The 22938-nt window shown below is 53.1% G+C and overlaps 1 protein-coding gene across 1 annotated transcript; it reads right to left on the bottom strand.

Moving 5' to 3' along the window:
- Positions 1 to 156: 156 nt before the first annotated feature.
- GUF1 (GTP binding elongation factor GUF1) lies at positions 157 to 14169 on the bottom strand. Its single transcript, XM_016225359.3, has 17 exons — positions 13994 to 14169; positions 11728 to 11839; positions 11226 to 11374; positions 10909 to 10989; positions 9729 to 9806; positions 9227 to 9310; positions 8541 to 8605; positions 8073 to 8276; positions 7580 to 7719; positions 5628 to 5751; positions 5194 to 5326; positions 4542 to 4685; positions 3398 to 3531; positions 2346 to 2447; positions 1876 to 1995; positions 1197 to 1233; positions 157 to 894 (listed from the first exon to the last, which is right to left on the bottom strand). Exons 1-17 carry the CDS (start codon positions 14117 to 14119, stop codon positions 757 to 759), a joined length of 1971 nt encoding a protein of 656 aa, XP_016080845.2. The 5' UTR covers positions 14120 to 14169; the 3' UTR covers positions 157 to 756.
- Positions 14170 to 22938: the final 8769 nt, after the last annotated feature.

Genomic DNA, 22938 nt, shown 5'->3' with positions numbered 1-22938 from the left:
TGGAAAGACCAGTGCCTGGCCACTCCCCCAATCCCCTAATCTATCTTCCCCCACGCCCTCTTCTTCTGCACTTCCCTCTGGGCCTGAGGTGGGTTCACTGAGGGGTCAGACAGCTGTTTAGACCAACACCTGTGGGGTGCCTGGTGGGAGGCAAAGGTGAATGCCCACAAATCTTTTATTGCAAAGATCACCCCCGGCAACAGACCGAGCCCCCCTCACCCTCGATGCCGCCTCTTCCTTCCCCGGGAGAGACGGCCCAGGCTTGGGACACGGCGGCTTGCCCGGAAAGAAGGGAGGACGGAGGAGCAGGCAGAGGGCCGGGAAACACAGTTGGCTTCCCATCCAAACCTGGGCGGAGGGAGCGGCAGCCCAGGAGCCACAGGTTCCTGTAGTGGCAGCACCCGGTGCCCGCACAGTTTGAATTTCGGCACAGAAACGGTGCCCCCGGTCGGTCATAGCAGAGCCGGAAGGGGCAGGCGAACGTGCCCTCGCGTCCACTGGCCGGCCCTCTGAAAGCGGGGAGTGACCGGAGTGGCTGGGACTCAAATGGAAAAGCCCAGTCTTCTCGGGAGAGGGGATTGTAGAGTGGAGCCCGTGGTGGGCGATCCCTAAGCCAGCCCTCTATCCCAGCCACACCCCTCCCAGCAGGGGCGGGCCGACGCGAGGGGCCGTGCTCCAGTCACCCGGAAACCGCGCATTGTGGGTGGCAGCGCCACAGCCTTGAGCCGTGTTGTTCAGCAGCACTGGCCGATCCGATCACTTGTCAGGTTGTCTCTTCAGGACCTTGATGAAAGCGTCTTTGGGCACTTCTACGTTTCCCACCTTCCGCATCTTCTTCTTTCCTTCGGCTTGTCTCTTCAGGAGTTTCATCTTTCGGGTGATGTCACCACCATACTGGGGAAGGCCCCACGGGGCTGTTAGTGCCTGATATAGGGGTTCAGGACGGGCCCCTTCCCTGCCCTTACTGCCTCAGGCAGGCATGGGAAGGGGCCCAGCCAGTCAGCTCCCAAATCCATTAGCTCCACTCACCGACCACCAGGGTGAAGACCGGGGTCTGGTCGGTCCGGCCCCTCGCACACTTGGGGGCTAGCGGTGGTGCAGGGTTGGGGCTGGGATGAGGTGACCCCACTCGGACCAGGAAATCAGACCTCCCCCAGGGACCCCGAAGCCACAGGGATGGGAAGTGATCTACGTACGCATTTGGCCAAGACGTTCTTTCTGTAAGCCTTGATCCTGCAGAAAGAGACATGTCCGATATGTTGGGTGACAGGAGGAAGGGTGTGAGGAACACCTCCTCCTTCCCATCAAAAACACCTGTTGTGGGGGTGGGGAGAAGGACTCTGCCCGCTATGGAGGCTGGGGATTCTTCCTCCCTCCCTCCCTGGAGGAAGTCGCAGACTGGGAGAATGGTGCCTGAAGGAAACTTTGGGCAGTCTAACCCGGGCGACTTACTCCCACCGGTCAGGAACGGGAAGCAGCAGCATGGCCTAGTGGATGGGACACAGGCCTGAGAGTCAGAAAGACCTGGGTTCTAGTCTTGGCTCCGCTCATCTGCTGTGTGACCTTGGGCAAGTCATTTCTCTGCCTCAGTTCCCTCATCTGCAAAATGGGGGTTAAGATTGAGCCCCAAGGGTGCATGGACTGTGTCCAACCTGATTACCTTGATTTATCCCAGTACTTTGTACAGTGCCTGGCACCTAGCAAATGCTTAACAAATACCAGGAAAAAAAGGGGCTGGGGGCCACCCCCTCCCTGCAGCCTGTCACTTGGGCCTCTTGATGCTGGCCCCAAGCTCCCAAGGGCATGCCTGGTGCGGGTGGAGGAGCCCGGCACAGGTTCACGGAAGAGCCAAAAGGTGGGGCGATTCAGACTCACGTCTCTCGCGCGATTATCTTGCTCCCGACAGCAGCCTGGATGGCTATTTCGAACAGCTGCCTGGGCAGCGAATCCTTCAGGCGCTCGCACACGACCCTGCCCACAGCGGCGGCTTTGTCTCTGTGGAGAAACCGTGGGTCGGGTTCCAGTCAAGCCTCTCGGACAAAAACCTCACCAGTGTTTTGCAGGTTCCCGGAAGCTCCAAGATGGTGGATTGTGGCCACGGTGCTTTTCCTGGCTGAGGTTGACTGGTTCCGCTGCTGCCGGGACGTGAAACGGGGCTAATGCTTCCCGGGCCCCAGGAGAAGCAGAGAGGCACGTGCCTCCCAACACCCTCTGACTTGGGTCCACCCACCATCAGACAGTCAGGCTGCTTTCCTCACCCCCACCCCCACCCTGCGGGGTCCCGTGACGGAGGCAAAATGAGATCTGGCCCCTTGAGGCCACTCGGGAGGCCGCTGGTCGCTCACTTGTGCACGATGGAGCCAAGCTCCTCCACGGGGTTCCCATTCAGCAGGATCTCCATCCTTACCAGCTCTGCCGGCTGGTAGCCGGCATCTTCGTAATCAAAGCTAGGAGGAGAGAGAGCCATCCAGGTCAGCACCACGCAGGTTCAGGGCCGCTCTGGTCTCCGTCTGCTCTTCGCTGAGATCCCGGGACCGGAGGCGGCCCGGCTGGGTCGGCTGCCGCAGGGCTCTAAGTTGTCTGGGGAGCCGGGTGCCTGCTCCTGCCAGGCCCAAGGTGGTGCTGCTGATCTGCTGGCTTGGCCCACCCAGCTTTCCTGCACTACTCCCTGGCATTTTCCCTCTGGAGCTTAGCCAAGGGACATAGTTGGGGGGGACATGGGCCCACGTCCCCCGGTCACCTCCAGCTCCCACAGTGGCACTGCTGGGAGACTTGGCCAGGAGAGCGGGGACGGAGCAGGCCAAGAGCGAACAAGCGCTGCCAGTTCTATCATCAGGCAGAGCGATGGAAGGTGGGACGGTACCATCATCTCCAGGCTCTCCCATCCTCCAAATGTGGCCACTGATGTCCTGCAGGGAGTGTCACCCCCCCATCCCATGCCATCATCAGCCCTTGAGAGCAAGGACCTAGCCCGACCCACAGACTCCAAGTGCTCCTGGCGCAGGGGCGGTGGACAAACCCATCTCCCATATTCCTTGATGGACCACCCCACGCAGAAGAGCTGTTTCCCAACAGCGGCCAGCCTTTGAGAGTGTGCAGGAGTGGATGTCCTATTGAGTCTGGAAGTCAGAACTTACGGGGTCTATCCTGCCTTCCCAGCACTGGCTGGCCATAGTTGGCCTTGGGAGTGGCCCCTGGGGGCCTGGTAAGAGAGATGGAGTCAAGCAACCGTTTTCCCCTTTCCAAAAGAAAGAAGGTCTGGAGGGGATAGGAGGGCAGCGGAGAGGCCCGCACCCTGGGACACCAGGAAGACTTCCTCCTGCCCCAGCTAGTCTCTCTCCATGGACATCGGAGTCACTGTCTATTAAGGAAAGTCCCTTGGCCCTTCCAGATGTACCTGGCGTATCCAGAAGAGAGGGATTTCAAAGCATCATAGAAATCCACCACCACCTCATTCAGTGGGAAGAGGAACTTGAGCAACACCCTGTGCTGGTCAATGAACACCATGTTCTTCTGAACTCCCCGGTGAGCCTGCAACAGACAGGGATCATCACGCAAGCCAGTCGTGCCCAGAGCCTAGTGCCACTGCCAAAAGTCTCTCCTGAGGAGAGCCCTCTTCACTTTGGCAGTAGCCGATGACAGTCCTACTGAACACTGAGTTCTAGCCTATGAGCTCCAGGCGTCTGAGCGGATGAAACACAGAAAACTTGGAAGATTAAGGTTTCACGTTTCCCTGTCTAAAAAAAAAAAGCCAACTTAAAACCTCTTATTACAGGTACAAATTTACATGGCTATCTGATGACTTAACTTTAATTTTTGTGTCTTCTCACACTGCATTTTTTGAAAATAGGTATTTATATTTTGTGGAGTTAATGCTTTGGCTCTTAGGAATGCCCGAATATGCTTTCTTTCCTATGGGAAAACCAGAGTTGGCTTCACACTTGTCCAGCTAATGTGGTTTCAAGGGGCCGATTGAGCACGCTCTCTGGGATGTGGTGTGACCACGGTTGCCTGTCCCTTTTAGCTGGGCTCCCCTGGCTGCCTAGGATGGTGCTGTGCACACTGACGATGCTCCAGCACTTGCTGAATCCAGGTGATGAAACCTGGGTGCAGACAGAGAGGCAAACATGGACTAGCCAGGTTGTAACGTAGCCTCGGGGACTCCGCGAGATCCCAGAGTCGGCCCTGCCGACTGCGCCAGTCCCCGTGGTGGGGGAACCAGGGGCACGCCTGGCACGTGTGGTCCAGGATGATAATGGCTGTGCCCGCCACCGGGGGAGCTTCTGTTCGTTGTCTTAAGGAGGGGCTGAAATTGTACCTGCCAGGGCTTGGCAGGTTCCCCCCCCTTGGCCTTGTCTGGCCTCCTAAGCTTTTGGTCTCACGTCCAATCCCCGGGGCACCTTCCTTGAGCCCTCACATCCCTACCTCTCCCTGCATGATCGTGTCGGGGTCTGGTCCGGCCCAGCCCCGTCCCGAGCCGGGATGTGGCCGAGAAAGGAGAAAAACTGCTCACGTTGAAGCCGCGAACCGCACCCACGTACCAGGCACAGGGCCGTGATTTTTCCAGTGTACTCATCAGGGGTGATGATGGTGCCCAGGACAGTGGGCTCCAGGTATTCTGCTACTTTGGATCTATCAGGAAACTGGGCCGGGCTGACGATTGTGATCTCCTTTTCTCCATACTCCTGCAAAGGAGAAAACATCAGCGCAGTTCAGTCTGCTCTCCTGAATGGAAGGAAGGAAGAAAGGAATGGAGGGAGGGAGACGGATGGCCACTGGCTATCAGAAGTTTCCACGCTAGGGTGGGAGGGGAGGGGAAAGGGCCGAAGCTAAGGAGATGGGTGAAGGCGGGTCTGCCTGTCATCCGCCAAATGTGTCATGCCAGAGGATCCCAGGGGTGCCCCTTGGATGCCAAGGCTACCTTCTGCAGGGCCAAATCAAATGAGATCTGGTTTGGCCCTGCAGGGTGGCGGTGGCGGCTGACGGCTTTGGTCTGATAGGCGAGGAGATGCTGAAGAGGTTGAATTAGCTGATTAGAAAGGGACCGTCTTGACCATCGCCGTGGGCCTCCAAATCTGATGGTAGGGCATCCCCCTGTCACACTGGCCTGGCCACGCTGAGCTGCCCGGGAAGGAGACTCAGCCTTTAGCTCTCCCTGCCCCTCTCCACCCCCCGTGTTTGGAGAAGCACCACCTTAATCATTTTTGCAGAGGAGAGAACGGCCTTGTATGGCACCGTGGGGGTGGTGAGGATCACAGACGCGTTGTACTCCTGCTCCAAGCGCTGGTTGAATACTTCCATGTGCAGGAGGCCGAGGAACCCCAACCTGGGAAAGCATGTGCGAGTCGGCATTCCCCCAGCACCACCGTGGGGCCCCTGATCTGGAGTGCTGAGTCCGACCCTGCTCTCGGTTCAATGCCCAGGCATCGCCACAGAATGGAAGCCCGCCCCGGGGCTTCCCAGTCCTCCACCTCTACCCCCAATCCCAAGTACGGTTTCCCTCACGGCGCTGGCGCGGATCCCCACTCAGCCTCCAGGGGCCACACCCGGTGCCTGTGCCTTCGGCCTCCCCGCCACCCCAGACCCCCCTCACCGGAGATGCCACCAGGGCCGGCCCCCTCCCTCACCTCCAGCCGGCCCCCAGCGCTAGGCTGCTTTCCCTTTGGACTGTCACACTAGAGTCATTCAGGGTCAGCTTCTCCACCGCACTCTGCAGGCTGCTGTACTCAGACTGGTCCAGGGGGTACATCCCTGCCGGATAGAACGACAGCATGGCACCGGTTGGGGCGGCGGTGGTGGCACCTCCCTCCCCCCCACCGCCAGGGCTGCCCGCTGAAGGCTTTCTTCTATGTCTGTCAGGGAGATGGGGAGAGGGAACCTTTCAATTGCAGAATGTTTAGGAAAAGCAAAATCCGACCATCCGACCGAGCATCCGACCGAGCTCCTGCTGCAGTCCTCAACAGCTGTGCTTTCAGAGGAAAAACAGGGCTTTCTGTAGAAATCCCTAGTCCTAGAAGTAGGTTTAGTGTGCCAGTTATTTTTACTATTAATATTATTTATAAATATTTATAAATAATAATAGTATTTGTTATGGACTTGCTACATGCTAAGTGCTAGCGCAGGTGCAAGAAAATCAGATTGGACATAGTCCCTGCCCCACAGAGAGCTCACGGTCTTAAGAGAGAGGGAGAACAGGTATTTAATCCTCATTTTGTAGATGGGGAAATTGAGGCATAACCGATGAAGTGACTTGCCCAAAGTTACGCAGCAGACAAATGCACATAGATGGTGCAGGCCTTTGCCCTTTGCAATAGACCACGCTGCTTCTTATATATTTTGAAAAACAAAACTCTAGAATTCAGTCCTCCTGTAGCTAATGAAACTCCCTGAAAGCTTTGGATACAAGTTGAAAGAATGTGTGTTCCTTCTCAGGCCAAATATACTTGTTAACACTAAATCTGAAATGGTTGGAATAAGCATGTTAAGGTGTAATGACATCTGAAACTTTACAGTCTTTCTGACATCATCATTATTATGGGCAGGGAATGCGTCCACCTATTCTGTTGTATTCTCCCAAGCACTCAGTACAGTGTTCTGTACACAGTAAGTATCCAGTAAATATCATTGACCCATTACGTATGGTCTAAGGCAGAGCACCTTTCCATGAAACTTAGAAACAGAAGAATAAATCAGGCAATGAATGACATTTCTTGAGCACCTACTTGTGGAGGGGGCACAGTACTAAGTGTTTGGGAGGGAATAGTGGAGCTAGTAATAATGTTGGTATTTGTTAAGCGCTTACTATGCGCAGAGCACTGTTCTAAGCGCTGGGGTAGATACAGGGTAATCGGGTTGTCCCACGTGAGGCTCACAGTTAATCCCCATTTTACAGATGAGGTAACTGAGGCACAGAGAAGTTAAGTGACTTGCCCACAGTCACACAGCTGACCAGCGGCAGAGCCGGGAGTCGAACTCATGACCTCTGACTCCGAAGCCCAGGCTCTTTCCTCTGAGCCACACAGTGTAGACGTGACTTCTGCCCTCAAGTTGTTTACCGTCTAGCAGGATTGGGTACATTCTTTATATGTTCTACAGCCAATGGGAGCCAAAGTCAGAATGCTACAAAGCACTAGCTTGAAGGGGTATTTCTGTTGTGTTTCCCATTCCTCTTTGGGTCAAACAGACGCTCATTCAGCTCTCGCCTCACTCCTCTCCCAGGTCGCTCGCTCACTCTTTTCTGCCCAGCCTACTTCCTGGGCCCCCTTCTTGACTCCCTCACCACTGACCTCTTACTCCTGCCCGGCTTCCTGCCTGGGCAAGGTGACCGTGACAAGCGGCAAAGGCTGTGCTCGGGGCTGCCGGCCCCGCACCCCGCCCGGGGCCCTTGTGCCACCAGACTAATGACCACTCCACCCTTGCCTGCTCGGCCCATGGAGGGCCAAGCCTAGCAAACCCGGCGGAACGTCGAGGCTCCCTCACGGAGCCCCCTCCCCTAGACCGCAGGATGGGGCAGTGGGCGGTGAGCGAGGTCCGGGGATGGCCCAGAGCCAGACCCGCTTTGGGCCGGGCCACTCCTCACCTGCGAACACCATGGGCTTCGCAGACTTGAAACCCGGAAGGGGCTCCACCGGATGCTTTGGGAAGTACAGCGTGTCTCCCACCTGCGCTTCGCTGATGGTTTTCATTCCAGCAATCAGGTAGCCCACCTGGCCTGCATAGCTGGAGGAAGCAAGCATTGGAAGAACAGGGAATGTGATTTGGGGGTCGGACCCCCCAGCTCCCCGCAAAACAATCTCCTTTGGGAACCACACTGAGCACCCAGTGGGGGCAGAGGAGACTCCCCACATGGGCAGAGCAGATCCTTGAGCAGGCCTTCGCCGCAGAAGTCCATGGCGGGTGTCCCATCCGTTCCCCACTGAGAGGTGTGGAGCCTCTGATCCCTCACGCGCCTAGGACCACAATGGGATGGCTCCGGCTCCCCGGGGTCGGCCGATCCCCTGCCACGACCGGCCCTCCGTCAGCCCTCCGCTGACCCACCAAGCACACTGCCAGTTGGCCCGCCGGCTACTCACAGCTTCCGAGTTGGCTGCCCGTCTGGGGTCAGGACTCCGACTTCGTTCACTTCGTAGGTCTTCCGGGAGTGAGCCGATATGACCTTGTCCCCCCTGCAGATCTCCCCGCCGAACAGCGCCACGTTGGCTATCACCCCTCGGTACTGGTCAAAGGTGGAGTCGAACACCAAGGCCTTCAGGGGGTTTTGGCGATCCACCACTGGCCTAGATCGAGAGGTGCATGCTCACTGCCAACCCTCCCTGCCTTCCCTTCCTGTTTCTGCCCCAGCCCTGGGCAGCAGGTGGATGGACAGCAGCCCCAGCCCATTCTGGGTATGGACATTGAGCAGTGGCTACCCTCTTGGCCACTGTGACCCGCCCAAGGGCCTCTCCTGCCACCCATTCCTTGGCAAGATCTTTGGTGGTTTACTGCCGTCAGGAGTCCTGGAAGCTTCCCGGCCTCGGGCCCTTCCGTGTCCGCTTACTCACGGGGGGATCCTTTCGATGATTCCCTGGAGCACTTGATCCACGTTGGTTCCCAGTTTGGCGGAAATCTAAAGGTGAGAAACAGGCCTGCCATGCCCTGAAGGGGAATGTCCTCAACCACGACCCTGTGTGCGCTCTTCCCTGGGGGGCCGCGTGTATCACCCCTCCCCACTGCCTGGCACCTGCCGCCAGCCTTGGCCAGAGCTGCTGCAAACCCCACAGTGGGTCAGAGGCCTCGCTCCCTGGCTCCCCGTCAGCCCGTGGGGGCAGACACGATGTGCCCAAAGCCCCAGGGGCCACTAACGTGCCTCCCGTCTGGCCAGTGGCAGCCTCTGAGCCTTCGGGGGCACACTGAGGGCACAGTGGAGACACAGTTGGGGAGTGGAGGAGAGGTGGCTGGAGGCCAATCCTCTCGACCTCTACGAGCACCCTCTTGGGCTGCATATCCACCAACACTCTCCCCCCTGGGGCACAACAGGAAGCGTGGATGATGGAGACTGGGGAGGAAGCGGAGAGAGCGAGTGAGAGCCGGAGTAGCTCACGCAGGAGCCCAAAAGCCCTGGCTCTGAAAACCCAAGCTCCCCAACACCTGCTGGGCTCACGACTGCGGCCCGATCATTTGCCCGACCCTCCCTGGGGGCCTAGTGGAATCACCAAAACCCACCCAACCGAGCGGACCAGTTCGTTACCCGAATACAGTCCTGGCCAGGAATGTCGAACATCTTCTCCACCTGGTTTGCCACCCTCTCGGGATCCGCATTCTTCAGGTCGATCTGCAAACAGCGGGATGCATTTCTGCCTTTTGGAAAACTCCAGTTCCATCCTTCCGTGAGTGTTCGTCAACACAAGACCCTGACCTTCCCCTCCCGCCTCATCTCCAAACTCTTAAGGGAGCGGAAAAGAGCCTAGGGATCCCACTGGACTAAGCCAGGCTCTTGAGTGCCCTGCCCTCCCAGCACCCTCTTGAGGTCTGCCTATGGCACACTGGAGGGGGTGTGAGAAAAGCCACGCCAGCCGCTGGGGTTCTGAGCGGCCTGCTGGGCGGACCCAGCTCCCCTCCCCTGGGGAGGTGTCCTGATTGACATCATCGCCGCAGGCACCCTCGCTGCTAAGCCGGGGGCAGCAGGACCGGCACTTACTGAATCACTTTTGTAGCACACCGAAAGTAGGGACAGATGAGGCTTGCATTACCTTGTTTATTACCGGGATTATCGACAGTTGTGCTTCAAAGGCAAGAAAAAAGTTGGCCACTGTTTGCGCTTGGATGCCCTGAAAAGCATAAAGTCAGAGAAATCTCATACAGCTCTGTGTCCTGGGGCAAAACTCACGAGTTCCAAAGAACAGGTAAGTGTCTCTGGGGTATGTCATTCCCCCAAAATATTTATTTTTAAATTCCTTCAAATTACTTTTTTAGCAGCCAGAGCTTTAATATACCTAAACAGCAGCAGACTTGGATATCAACCTGAATTTTTTTATTATTTGTAATAATTACAATAATGATAATGGCATGCATTAAGCAGTTACTGTGTGCTAGGTACATCGATAGATACAAGTTTATGAGCTCAATACAGCCACACGGGGCTCATGATCTATGAGGAAATTGAGGCCCACAGAGGAATGTGACTCGCCCAGGATGTCACGGTGGGTAGATAGCCAAATCGGACTAGAACCCAGGTTTCCTGGCTCCCAGTTCTGTGTTCTTTCCACCAGGCCATGCTGTGATCAGCTGGGGGAATGATCCTACACCTGGGCCATCAACCCCTGCCATGCAAAGCCCATTGAGAAGTCATGTACTCCACCTCTCCACACAGTCTGGGGGCACCCCACTTTTCAGGTGGCAGGTTCCCCTCCAGGGCAACACTCCTCTCAGGTCATAGTGATGGGTTTAGGAAGCACAGCCCCCAACTTTTACTCAAACTTGCCTCACCGCTCTCCAGCCCACCCGCCCTAAAGCTAGGCCTCAGAACTGAGGATGCTGTTCTCGCAGAGGCAGACGGGGCGACACTGGGGCAACTCCCATCAGGCGGGACTGCCTACTGTGGACGGTAAGGATGGGCAGCCCCAGGTGGTTCACACTCCCAGAGCTCCCAGGTTCCCTTTGCCAGAAAGCACCGCTCCTCCCCCACAACTAATCTCGGGCACGTCGGGCTTCTGCCTGGGCTGGGGGAGGGAGCATCCGACATGGCACATCCCGAGAGCTGGAGGGCCAATGGAGGGGAGAGAAGCAGGGGTGGGGAGGCTGGCACTGGGTACAATTTTTCATGCCATCTCGGCCTCAAGCCCGAGTGAGGCAGGTGGTCCTGTCCACCCTGAAGTGAACAGAACCAGAAGCACCGCTCCGAATAACCCACGACACAAGCTAAGCCCAGACCTCATTGGCGTCCACGACGAGTAAGACCCCCTGGCAGGCTGAAAGCGATCTGGACACTTCGTAGCTAAAGTCAACGTGACCCTGTGGAAGCACAAAGATGGAGTGAGCCTCGTTTCCGCTAGGACCCTGCCGCACCGTCTCCTTGGCCGCCGCAGCTCCATTCATCCCGACTCAGCGAATGCTAGTGAAGGACGACACAGTGAGCCGCTGGGGGGTGTGAAGAAGCCAAGCCTGACACCCGCGGGGCTCGGGGTGAGCGTTCATCCAGTAATAAATGAGAAATAAGCTCCCATGGCCTTTCTGAGTTGTATACTCACAGGGGTGTCGATGAGATTTAGAAGATACTCCACCCCTCGGAAATGGTAGAAGAGGGACGCAGTCTGGGCTTTGACGGTGATCCCCCTCTCCCGCTCCACCTGTAGTTTATCCAGGACCTGCTTGTTCCTTCCAGTATTGGCGATCGTCCCTGCAAAAGGATGGACAAGGGAGTCGAGCCGACGGCTCTCCCGGCCCGGGTCAAAGCCTTGCAGAAAGTATTCCTGTAGGGTGGGAGGTAGACGATGAGGAAAAAAAATCAACGCCGCAGCCTGCCGCCCAGGTTTCAAGCTGATGGCTGGGAAAATAAACCGACAGAGAAAAGTTGTTCATGTTACCCAAACGTTGTCCTGGTGACCAGATGTGTGCTGAGCTGCCATATCTCAACGTTCAGAAACTGCAGCAACCTGAAGTATGAGAAGGCTCGGTCCAGGGCCAGCAGTGACCCAGTGCAAGTTTGTATTCCACTTGTGGGCCCCTGTTTTGTTATAAAAGTAGGCCCACCTGTTAGTTCCAGCAGTCTGTCTGCTAGGGTACTTTTGCCATGGTCCACGTGAGCTATGATGCTGAAGTTCCTGATGTTCTCCACTGGGAATCTGGACATGTCCAGCTTTTCCTGGAGAGACAGAGAAGAATGGAGGTGCCAAGGGTGGGCCTGGAACTCACTCCCCCAGGTTAGTGATATTTATTAATTACTGTGTGCAGAGCACTGTACTAAGTGCTTGGAATAGTACAATAAATACACATTCCCTGCCCAAAATGAGCTCACAGTCTACGGCTCACGCTCGCCCTTCATATCCACTAGACCACCATTCTCCCCACCTTCAAAACTCCTAAAATCACACCTCCTCCAAGAGAAGTCTTCCCTGACTAAGCCCTCATTTCTCCCATCTGCCCTCTTCCCTATGTTGACAATATATTGGCTATGCACCCCTTAGGCACTTTGATTCTCCTCCCAGCTGTATGCACATATCTGCATATGTCATTATTTCCCCTATGTGTAATTTACTGTATTGTCTGTCTCCCCTTGTGGACAGGGATCGTGTCTACCAAATTAATCGATTGTATTTCTTGAGCGCTTACTCTCTGCAGAGCTCTGTGCTTGGACGTTTGATATTCACCCCACCCTCAATCCCAGAGCACTCTAGTACGTATCTTTAAATTATATATTATAAATTATGTATTTATTCATAGGGCAGCAGCGTGGGCTAGTGTAAAGAGCAAGGGCCTGGGAGGCGGAGGACCTGGGTTCTAATCCTGTCACTGCCTTATACCTGCTGTGTGATCTCGGGCAAGTCACTTAACTTCTCTAGGCCTCAGGTCCCTCATCTGCAAAATGAGGGTTCAGTACCTGTCCTTTCTCTTCCTCAGTCATTCATCAAATCATATTTATTAAGTGCTTACTGTACTAAGCATTTGGGAAAGTACAATACAACAATAAACAGCAACAATTCCTGGCCACAACGAGCTCACAGTCTACAGCGGGGGGGAGACAGTCATCAATACAAATAAATCAAATTGCAGATAAATACTTAAGCGCTGTGGGGCTGTGTGGGGGTGAGAAAAGGGAGTGGAGATGAGGAAAAGTGGGGCTTAGTGTAGGAAGGCCTCTTGGAGGAGATGGGCCTTCGATAAGGCTTTAAAGTAGGGGGGTGTCACTGTCTGTGGGATTTGAGGAGGGAGGACGTTCCAGGCCAGAGGCCGGTGGTGAGACAGGAGACACGGAGGCCCAGTGAGAAGGTTAGCACTAGAGGAGCAAAGTGTGCGGGTTGGGTTGTAGTAGAAGAGAAGCGAGGTGAGGTAGGATAAGGTGATGGACTGCTCTACAGCCAGTGGTGAGGAGTTTTTGCTTGATACGGAGGTGTGTGGGCTCTGATTATCTTGCATCTACCCCCGTGCTTAGTACAGTGCTTGGTATAGAGTCAGCGCTTACCAAGTACCATAATAATCATTATCATCATTACTAATAATATTTGCCTCCCCCTCTAGACTGTAAGTTCGTTATGGGCAGGGAAAGTGTCTAATTCTGTTTTATCTCCCAAGCGCTCAGTACAGTGCCCTGCACGTGGTAAGTACTAAAGGAGAAGCAGAGTGGCTCAGTGGGAAGAGCACGGGCTTGGAAGTCAGAGGTCATGGGTTTGAATCCCTGCTCTGCCACTTGTCAGCTGTGTGACTTCGGGCAAGTCACTTAACTTCTCTGGGCCTCAGCTACCTCATCTGTAAAATGGGGATGAAGCCTGTGAGCCCCACGTGGGACAACCTGAATACCCTGTATCTCCCCCAGCGCTTACAACAGTGCTCTGCACATCGTAAGCGCTTAACAAATACCAACATTATTATTATTATTATTAAACACCCTTGATCGACTGTTGGGAGGGTACAATCTAACAGAGTGGGCAATCACGTTCTCAGTCCACAACGAACAACTTCGTCGTACTGTCCTCTCCCAAGCGCTCAGCCCGGTGCCCTGCCCAGAGTAGGCGCTCAATAAGTGGCACTGATTAACGATAATAATAATGTTGGTATTAAGCGCTACGTGTCAAGCACCGTACTAAGCACCGGGGTGGATACGAGGTGGTCAGACTGTCCCCCGTGGGGCTCCCGGTCTTCGTCCCCGTTTCGCAGATGAGGTCCCCGAGGCCCAGAGAAGGGAAGTGACTGGCCCGAAGTGGCCGAGCGGACAAGGGGCGGAGGCGGGACGGGAACCCACGACCCCCGACTCCGACGCCCCCTGAGCCCGTGCGGAGGGTGGGGGTCCCGGGGCTCTGACCTTGGGGTCCTCGGGGCTCCGGGAGCGGGGGGGTGGGCGGCCGGGGTCCGCCGGAGGCCGCGGCCCGATGGAGTAGGGCCGAGCCCGGACCCTCAGGGCCCCCGCCGCAACCCTCAGCCCCCACATGGCGGGCCGAGGCCGGGACAGACGGCAGGAGCGGGGGCAGGAGCGGGGGCAGGAGCGGGGGCAGAGCCGGGGCGGCCCCGGGCGGGACACGTGCGTCAGGTCCGGCTCCGCCTCCCCGGGACCTGCCCGTTGACGGCGCTAAAGCAGGCGCTGTGCTAGGCACCGCCCCCGGAGCGCTGTGCTAAGCGCCGCCCCGGACCACGGGGACCGACCCAGCGCCCGCCCGCCGGACCCACGTGTGCGTCCTGCCGCATCGCCCGCCCGCCTGCTGCGGTGGAGCCTCCTGCCCCTGCTCCTGGTCCTGCCCCTGGTCCTGACCCTGACCCTAGTCCTGCCCCTGGTCTTGGCCCCGGTCCTGCCCCTGGTCTTGGCCCTGGTCCCGCCCCTGGTCCAGGTCCTGCCCCTCGTCCCTCCCGGTCTTGCCCCTGGTCCTGATCCTGCCCCTGGTCTTGCCCCTGATCCCGGTCCTGTCCCTGGTCCCGACCCTGCCCCAGGTCTTGGCCCTGGTCCCGGTCCTGCCCCTGGTCCCAGTCCTGCCCCTGGTCCCAGTCCTGCCCCTGGTGCTGCCCCAAGGAGCGGTTGTCTCGTTGGCGGGCCACCGGCCGAGAAGGGGAAATGGCAAAGGACGGGATACAGAAGGGCCAAGGACCCCTCTTGGGAGCTAAAACCAGAGTCCAGCAGCGAGAGGGCGGCACCTGCCCAGGTAAACCATTTCCGCCCTTTGGTTAAATGGTATTTCTTGAGCGCTTACAGTGGGCAGCGCTCTGCACTGAGCGCCTTTGCCATGTAATAATGCTGTTGGTGTTTGTTAAGCGCTTACTATGTGCCAAGCACCGTTCTAAGCACTGGGGGAGATATAAGGTAATCAGGTTGTCCTACGTCAGGCTCACGGTCTTAAGGCCCATTTTACAGATGGGGTCACTGAGGCACCGAGAAGTGAAGTGACTTGCCCCAAGTCACACAGCTGACAGGTGGCGGATCTGGGATTAGAACCCATGACCTTCGACTCTTAAGCCAGCGCTCTTTCCACTGAGCCACGCTGCCGTGCACGGCTAGCTCTTGGGTTTAGTCGGCTTTCCCTCCTTCATCTCCGTGCCCTCGCGCAGGCCCGGCCCACGAGCGGGAGCTTCGGGGAACCGTGCTCTGTCGCTTCCCGCAGCCGGTCACCGGATAACGGGGCCGGGGCTTTGATTGACCAGTGGCCTTGGTCACCGGCTTGTCAGAGGCTCCTGGCCGGAGCCAGGAGGTGGGGTTTGAGGAGTAGGACTGGATACAGAGAAGCCAAGAAACTAAAGGGTGTGCATGTGCCCCCTTCACGCCTTGGCCCCCCACCACTCCCCCCCCACACTTTGGTGGACATTTTGTACATTTTGGTGTACAGCGGACCCTCCCTGAAAGTCACCTGCCTCTTGGGAATCGGTGCTGATGAGGGTGAAAACAACAGAAGCGAGACTGACACAAATCAATCAACGGTATTGACCGAGCGCTTATTGGGTTTAAAGCCCTCTTCTGGGTGGCTGGGAGACGGCAACCACAGAATTGGTAGACTCGATCCCTGCCCACCAGGAGCTTACAGACTCGAGACAGAGCGGGCATTAAAATAAATGAGAGAGGGGAAATTGTAGAGTGTAATGATATACGCATAAGTGGTGTGGGGGTGAGGTGCGTATCAAAGGGGACCCAGGACTGAGCCTTGAGGGACTCTCCCAGTGATGGTGTGGGAGACAGAGGAGGAACCACCGGAGAGATAGGAGGAGAACCCGGAAAGGACCGTGGAAGTGAAGCCAAGGTTAGGTGGTGTTTTCAGGAAAAGGGTTACTGTGTGCAGAACACTGTACTAAGTGCTTAGGAATGCACTACACTTGGTAGATATGTTCCCTGCCTGGAGTTTACAATCCGGAAAGGGAGCCAGGCAGTAAAATAAATTATGGATATGTATGTAAATGCTGTTGGCCTGAGGTTGAGGTGAATATCGAGTGCTTAGAGGGTACAAATCCAAGTGCCTAGGCAGCACAGAAGGGTGAGGGAGTAGGGGAAGTGGGGGGCTTAATTGGGAAAGCCTCTTGGAAGAGATGTATTTTTGATGAGGCTTTGAAGGTGGGAAGAGTGGCAATCTGTCATAAATGAAGGGGGAGGGAGTTCCAAGTCAGAGGAAGGACGTGGGCAAAGAGTCAGTAGCAAGACAGATGAGATAGAGGTACAGGGAGTGGGTTGGCATTGGAGGATTGAAGTTTGTGGGCTGGGTTGTAGTAGGAAGTCAGCAAAGTAAGGAAGCAGGGGGCAAGGTGATGAGGTGTTTGGGCTACTCCTGGAGGATTTTGAGGAATGGGGAGACATGAACCAAACTTAAAAGAAAGAAAAATGAGCCAGAAAGTAGAGAGAAGTAAGAACTGGGGGAGTGAGAAGAAGCAGGATGCAGGGAGATCAAAGAGGCTAATGCAATAGTCAAGATTGAACAGGATAAGTGCTTGGATCAACGTGGATCAAGAAGGAGCATGGTGAAGTGGAGAGAGCTTGGACCTGAGATTCTGAAGATCATGGGTTCTAATCCCAGCTCCACTACTTGTCTGCTGTGTGACCTTGGCAATTTACTTCACTTCTCTGTGCCTCACTTACCTCATTTGTAAAATGGAGATTGAGACTGTGAGCCCCACATGGGACAGGCACTCTGTCCAACTTGATTTGCTTGGATCTACCAGAGTGCTTAGTACAGTGACTGGCACATAGTAAGTGCTTAACAAATACCATCATTATTAGAGAAGCAGCGTGGCTTAGTGGAAAGAGCACGGGCTTGGGAGTCAGGAGTCATGGGTTCTAATCCCAGCTCCGCCACTTAGCTGTGTGACCTTGGGCAAGTCACTTAACTTGTCGGTGCCTCAGTTACCTCATCTGTAAAATGTGATTGAAGAACTGTGAGCCCTACGTGGGACAACCTGATTACCTTGTATCTACCCCAGCGCTTAGAACAGTGCCTGGCACCTAGTAAGCGCTTAACAAATACCAACGTTATTATTATTGTTATTATCAACATAGTAGCAGTTTGGCTGGAGAGGAAAGGGAAGATTTTAGCGATGTTGTGAAGGCTGAACCGACAGGATTTGGTGACAGATGGAATATGTGGGTTGAATGAGAGAGATGAGTTGAGGATAATGCCTAGGTTACAGGATTGTGAGACAGGGAGGATAATGGTACTGTTTCCAGTGATGGGAAAGATAGGAGGAGGGCAGAGTTTGGGTGGGAAGGTGAGGAGTCCTGATTTGGATATGTTAAGGTTGAGGTAATAAGAAGAAGAATTGTGGTACTTGTTCAGCGCTTACTATGTGCCAAGCACTGTTCTGAGTGCTGGGATAGATACAAGTTAATCAAGTTGGACACAGTCCCTCTACCACATGGGGTGCACACTCTTAATCCCCATTTTACAGATGAGGTAACTGAGGCTGAGAGAAGTGAAGTGACTTGCCCAAGGACACAGCAGACATGTGGCAGAGCCCGAATTAGAACCCAGATCCTTCTGACTCCCAGGCCCATGCTCTATCCACTAAGCCACACTGCTTAGTGAGACATCCAAGAAGAGATATCCTAAAGGCAGGAGGAAATGCAAGACTGCAGAGAAGTCATGACTGGAGAGGTAGGTTTGGGAATCGTCTGTGTCGAGATGGTGGTTGAAGCCATGGGAGGGAATGAGTTCTTCAGGGTAGAAGGTGTAGTTGGAGAATAGGAGGGGGCCCAGAACTGAGGCATGAGGGACTCCCAGTTAGAGGATGGGAGGCAGAGGGGGAGTCTGTGATAGAGACCGAGGCGCAGCAGTAGAAGAGTTAGGAGGAGAGTCAGGAGAGGACATTGTCAGTGAAGCCAAGGTTAGTTAGCTGTGTTTCCAGGAGAAGGGAGTGGTCCACAGTGTTGACGACAGCTGAGAGGTCGAGGAGTTTTGGATGGAACGGAGGCTGTTGGATATGGTAAGAGGAAGGTCACTGGTAACCTTAGAGAGAGCACTTTCTGTGAAGAAAAGGGGGTGGAAGCCAGCTAGATGAGGTCAAGGAGAGAATTGGAGGAGAATTAGAGGAGGCAGTAGGTGTAGACAAATTCTCTCAAAGAGATTGAAGGGAAATGGAATGGTAGGAGGTATGGTATGGAATGGTAATGACGTGTATGTATCTATGATTCTGTTTATTTCGATGGTATTGATGCCTGTCTGCTTGTTTTGTTTTGCTGTCTGTCTCCCCGTTTTAGACAGGGATTGTCTCTGTTGTCTAAATTGTACATAACAAGCGCTTAGTACAGTGTTCTGCATGTAGTAAGCACTCAATAAATACTATTGAATGAATTAAAAAGGCCTTCCCAGACTGAGCTCCCCTTCTCCCTCTACTCCCTCTACCGCCCCCCCTTCACCTCTCCGCAGCTTAACCCTCTTTTCCCCCCATTTCCCTCTGCTCCTCCCCCTCTCCCTTCCCATCCCCTCAGCACTGTTCTCATCTGCTCAACTGTATATATTTTCATTACCCTATTTATTTTGTTAATGAAATGTACATCGCCTTGATTCTATTTAGTTGTCATTGTTCTTACGAGATGTTCTTCCCTTCGACGCTATTTATTGCCATTGTTCTCGTCTGTCCGTCTTCCCCGATTAGACTGTAAGCCCGTCAAAGGGCAGGGACTGTCTCTATCTGTTGCCGACTTGTTCATTCCAAGCGCTTAGTACAGTGCTCTGCACATAGTAAGCGCTCAATAAATACTATTGAATAAATAAGCAGGCATCAATAGAAATAAATGGAATTCAAGATATATACATTAGAGAAGCAGCGTGGCTCAGTGGAAAGAGCACGGGCTTGGGAGTCAGAGGTCCTGAGTTCGAATCCCAGCTCTGCCACTAGTCAGCTCTGTGACTGTGGGCAAGTCACTTCACTTCTCTGTGCCTCGGTTACCTCATCTGTAAAATGGGGATTAACTGTGAGCCTCACGTGGGACAACCTGATTACCCTGTATTTACCCAGCGCTTAGAACAGTGCTCTGCACATAGTAAGTGCTTAACAAATACCAACATTATTATTATACACAATAAATCAAGTAAACAGGAATCAATATAATTAGAATTATAGATGTATACATAAATATATATATATACATAAGTGTTGTGGAGCGGGGGTGGGGAGAGCAAAGGGAGCTAGTCAAGGGGACACAGAAGGAAGGGGGAGCTGTAGAAAAGGGGGACTTATCTGCGAAGGCCTCTTGGAGGAGGTGAGCCTTCAGAAAGGCTTTGGAGGGGGCAAGAGCGATTGTTTGGTGGATCTGAGGAGGGAGGGCACCGGGACAGGGGTCGACAGCAGGACGGTTAAGATTGAGGTACAGTGAGAAGGTTAACACCAAAGGAGTGGAGTATGCAGGCTGGGATGTAGGAGAGAAGAAGGTAAGGTAAGAAGGGGCAAGGTTGAAAGAGAGCTTTGAAGCCAATAGTCAGGAGTTTTCGTTTGCTAGCGATTCAGAGGGTCTCCATGGATATACTTTCTCCAGAAAGTCCTGTCCTATGCCATAATCTACAACCTTTAAAACGGTTCTTCTGTTATTGTTGTTATGGTCTCTATCCATCTAGCTGCTGAACTGCCTTTTCCACGTTGTCCCTGGACTTTTCCTAGCACTAGTGTGTTCTCTAGAGAATTAGTCCTCCTGATTATGTGTCTCAAATATGCTAATCTAAGTTGAGTCATGTCCAAAGACCACTTTGGTTTAATTTGCTCCAAAATCCATTTGTTTGTTTTTGGGTCAGTCCATGGTATTTGCAAAAGCCTTCTCCAACACCACATTTCAAAAGAATCAATGTTCTTTCTATTCTGTTTTTTTACTGTCCAGGTTTTAGATCCATATGTCATCATTGGAAACACCATAGAATTGAAAATTGTTTTTTTGTGGCAATTGTTACCTCTGCACGTTTCATGACTTTTTCCAGGCCTTTCCTAGCAAGTCTTTCTAACATTAATTTTTGGGGTATTTCTTGATTACTAGTTCTTTTATTATTGATTTTCGATCTAAGGAGAGAAAAAATGTCAACTATTTCAATCTTCTCTCCATCCACTGCAAATGTGTTAAAACTTCCAATTGTTATGGTCTTGGTTTTCTTGACATGCAAATGTAGGCCCATCTTTTTGCTCAGTTCCCTATCTTTGGATAATAAGCCTTTCAATCTTCTTCACTTTCTGCTAGGAGGGTAGTATCATCAGCAGAACGGAGATTGTTTATATTCCTTCCTCCAATCTTTACTCCCCGTTTGTCTTCATCCAACGCAGCTTCTCCCTGAGCCCTTTTCTCGCAGCGTGGCTCAGTGGAAAGAGCCCGGGCTTGGGAGTCAGAGGACCTGGGTTCGAATCCCGGCTCTGCCCCTTGTCAGCTGTGTGCCTGTGGGCAAATCACTTAACTTCTCTGTGCCTCAGTTCCCTCATCTGTAAAATGGGGATTAACTGTGAGCCTCACGTGGGACAACCTGATTACCCTGTATCTACCCCAGCGCTTAGAACAGTGCTGGGCACATAGTAAGCGCTTAACAAATACCAACATTATTATTTCTGTATTCGGTCGCAGCCTGTCTTTAAATTATTCCACCGGATGGCGCCAGAGAAGCAGTCACAGCCTGTCATATAGCCGAGTCCACCAGAGGGCGATAGAGAAGGAGTCCTAGCTTGTCATACCGTTGGCTCCGTTCGGTGGTGCTGGAGAAGCCGTCCCAGGCTGTCCCTAAATTCGTCCACCAGATGGCGCTAGAGAAGCAGTCACAACCTGTCATAGAGTTGAGTCCACCAGAGGGCGATAGAGAGGCAAGTCCCAGCCTCTCCTGAAATTATTCCACCAGATGGCGCTAGAGAAGCAGTCGCAGCCTGTCATATAGCTGAGTCCACCAGAGGGCGATAGAGAGGCATGTCCCAGCCTCTCCTGAAATTATTCCACCAGATGGCGCTAGAGAAGCAGTGGCAGCCTGTCATATAGCTTAGTCCACCAGAGGGCGCGAGAGAGGCAGTCCTAGCCTGTTATTCATTCATTCAATCGTATTTATTGAGCGCTTACTGTGTGCAGAGCACTGTACTAAGCTCTTGGAATGTACAATTCGGCAACAGATAGAGACAATCCCTGCCCAACAACGGGCTCACAGTCTAAAAGGGGGAGACAGACAACAAAACAAACCAAGTAGTCAAGCATCAATACCATCAAGATAAATAGAATCATAGATATATATACATCATTAATAAATAGAGTAGTAAATAATATTTGCAAATATACACAAGTGCTGTGAGGAGGGGAAGGGGGTAGAGCAGAGGGAGGGAGTAGGGGGAATGGGGAGGGGATCATAAGATCATTTAATCGTATTTATAATAATAATGTTGGTATTTGTTAAGCGCTTACTATGTGCAGAGCACTGTTCTAAGCGCTGGGGCAGATGATACAGGGTCATCATGTTGTCCCACGTGAGGCTTACAGTTAATCCCCATTTTACAGATGAGGTAACTGAGGCACAGAGAAGTTAAGTGACTTGCCCACAGTCACACAGCTGACAACCCTTTCGAACCCATGACCTCTGACTCCCTAGCCTGGTCTCTTTCCACTGAGCCATGTTGCTTCTTTATTATTATTATTATTATTGTTATTGTTGTTATTATTCTCAGAGAGAATAATATATTATTACAATATTATTATATAATATAAACTAATATAATTATTATGTTAATACCCTATCATATACCATAATATGTAATATAATATATTATTGTTATTATTATTATAATTCTCAGAGAGAAGCTGCGTTGGATGAAGACAAATGGGGAGTAAAGATTGGAGAAAGGAATATAAACAATCTCCGTTCTGCTGATGATACTACCCTCCTAGCAGAAATAAGAAAGAGACAGCGCTCTTTACTGAGTGCTTACTGTGTGCAGAGCACTGTACTAATAATAATGGTGGTATTTGTTAAGCACTTACTGTGTGTCAGGCCCTGTCCTAAGCTCTGGAGTAGATCAGTCGGGTTGGACGTAGATTGGAACCCATGACCTTCTGACTCCAGGCCTGTGCTCTATCCACCAGGATAGCTGAGTCTACATAATGGCGCTAGAGAGGGAGTCCTGCCCCTGCTCTTCAGTCAATCAATCAAGCCCACAATGAGTTTACAGTTTAGAGGGGGAGACAGAGATAAATGAATAGAAATAAATAAAACTGCAGATATGTACATAAGTGCCGTGGGGCTGGGAGGGGGGATGAATAAAGCGAGCAAGTCAGGGAGCAGCTCTCTCCTTGACCTCCTGCAATCTGGCTTCTGCCCCCTCTACTCCACGGGAACTGCCCTCTCTAAGGTGACCAGTGACCTTCTTGCCAAATCCAATGGCCTCTATTCCACCTTCATTCTCCTCTATCTGCCAGAAAAGTAGCCCCAGCCTGTCACTGTGTTAGCCATCATATTTGTGTTAACCTTGACTCATCTCTCTCATTCAATCCACATATTCAGTCTGTCAGCAAATCCTGTCAATTCAACTTGGACGACATCACTAAAATCCAATCTTCCCTCTCCATCCCAACTGCCACCACATTAATTCAAACACTCATCCTATCCCACCTTGATTCCTGCATCGGCCTCCTTACTGACTTCCCCGCCTCCTTTGTCTCCCCACTCTAGTCCACACTTCACTCTGCTGCCCAGATCATCTTTCGACAAAACTGTTCAGTCCACGTTTCCCCACTCCTCAAGAACCTCCAGTGGTTGCCCATCCACCTCCACATTAAACAGGAACTCCTTACTATAGATTTTAAAGCACTCAATCAGTTCAACCCCTTTTATCTTGCTTTGC

Source organism: Ornithorhynchus anatinus, chromosome 12 (genome assembly GCF_004115215.2).
Source record: "Ornithorhynchus anatinus isolate Pmale09 chromosome 12, mOrnAna1.pri.v4, whole genome shotgun sequence".
In the NCBI taxonomy this organism is placed as follows: Eukaryota; Metazoa; Chordata; class Mammalia; order Monotremata; family Ornithorhynchidae; genus Ornithorhynchus; species Ornithorhynchus anatinus.
The sequence above is the reverse complement of the archived record's forward strand: the minus strand, read 5'-3'. Positions and strand labels throughout refer to the sequence as shown.

What these genes read in the sequence shown, in the direction of transcription:
- GUF1 (XM_016225359.3), bottom strand. Translation starts at nt 14,119, where the DNA reads ATGTGGGGGCTGAGGGTTGCGGCGGGGGCCCTGAGGGTCCGGGCTCGG. An exon ending in TAATCCCGGTAATAAACAAG is followed by an intron (nt 9,311 to 9,728) that starts GTAATGCAAGCC and finishes CGCTGTTTGCAG; the next exon opens with ATCGACCTGAAGAATGCGGA. An exon ending in CTTGGCTCCATCGTGCACAA is followed by an intron (nt 1,996 to 2,345) that starts GTGAGCGACCAG and finishes GTTTCTCCACAG; the next exon opens with AGACAAAGCCGCCGCTGTGG.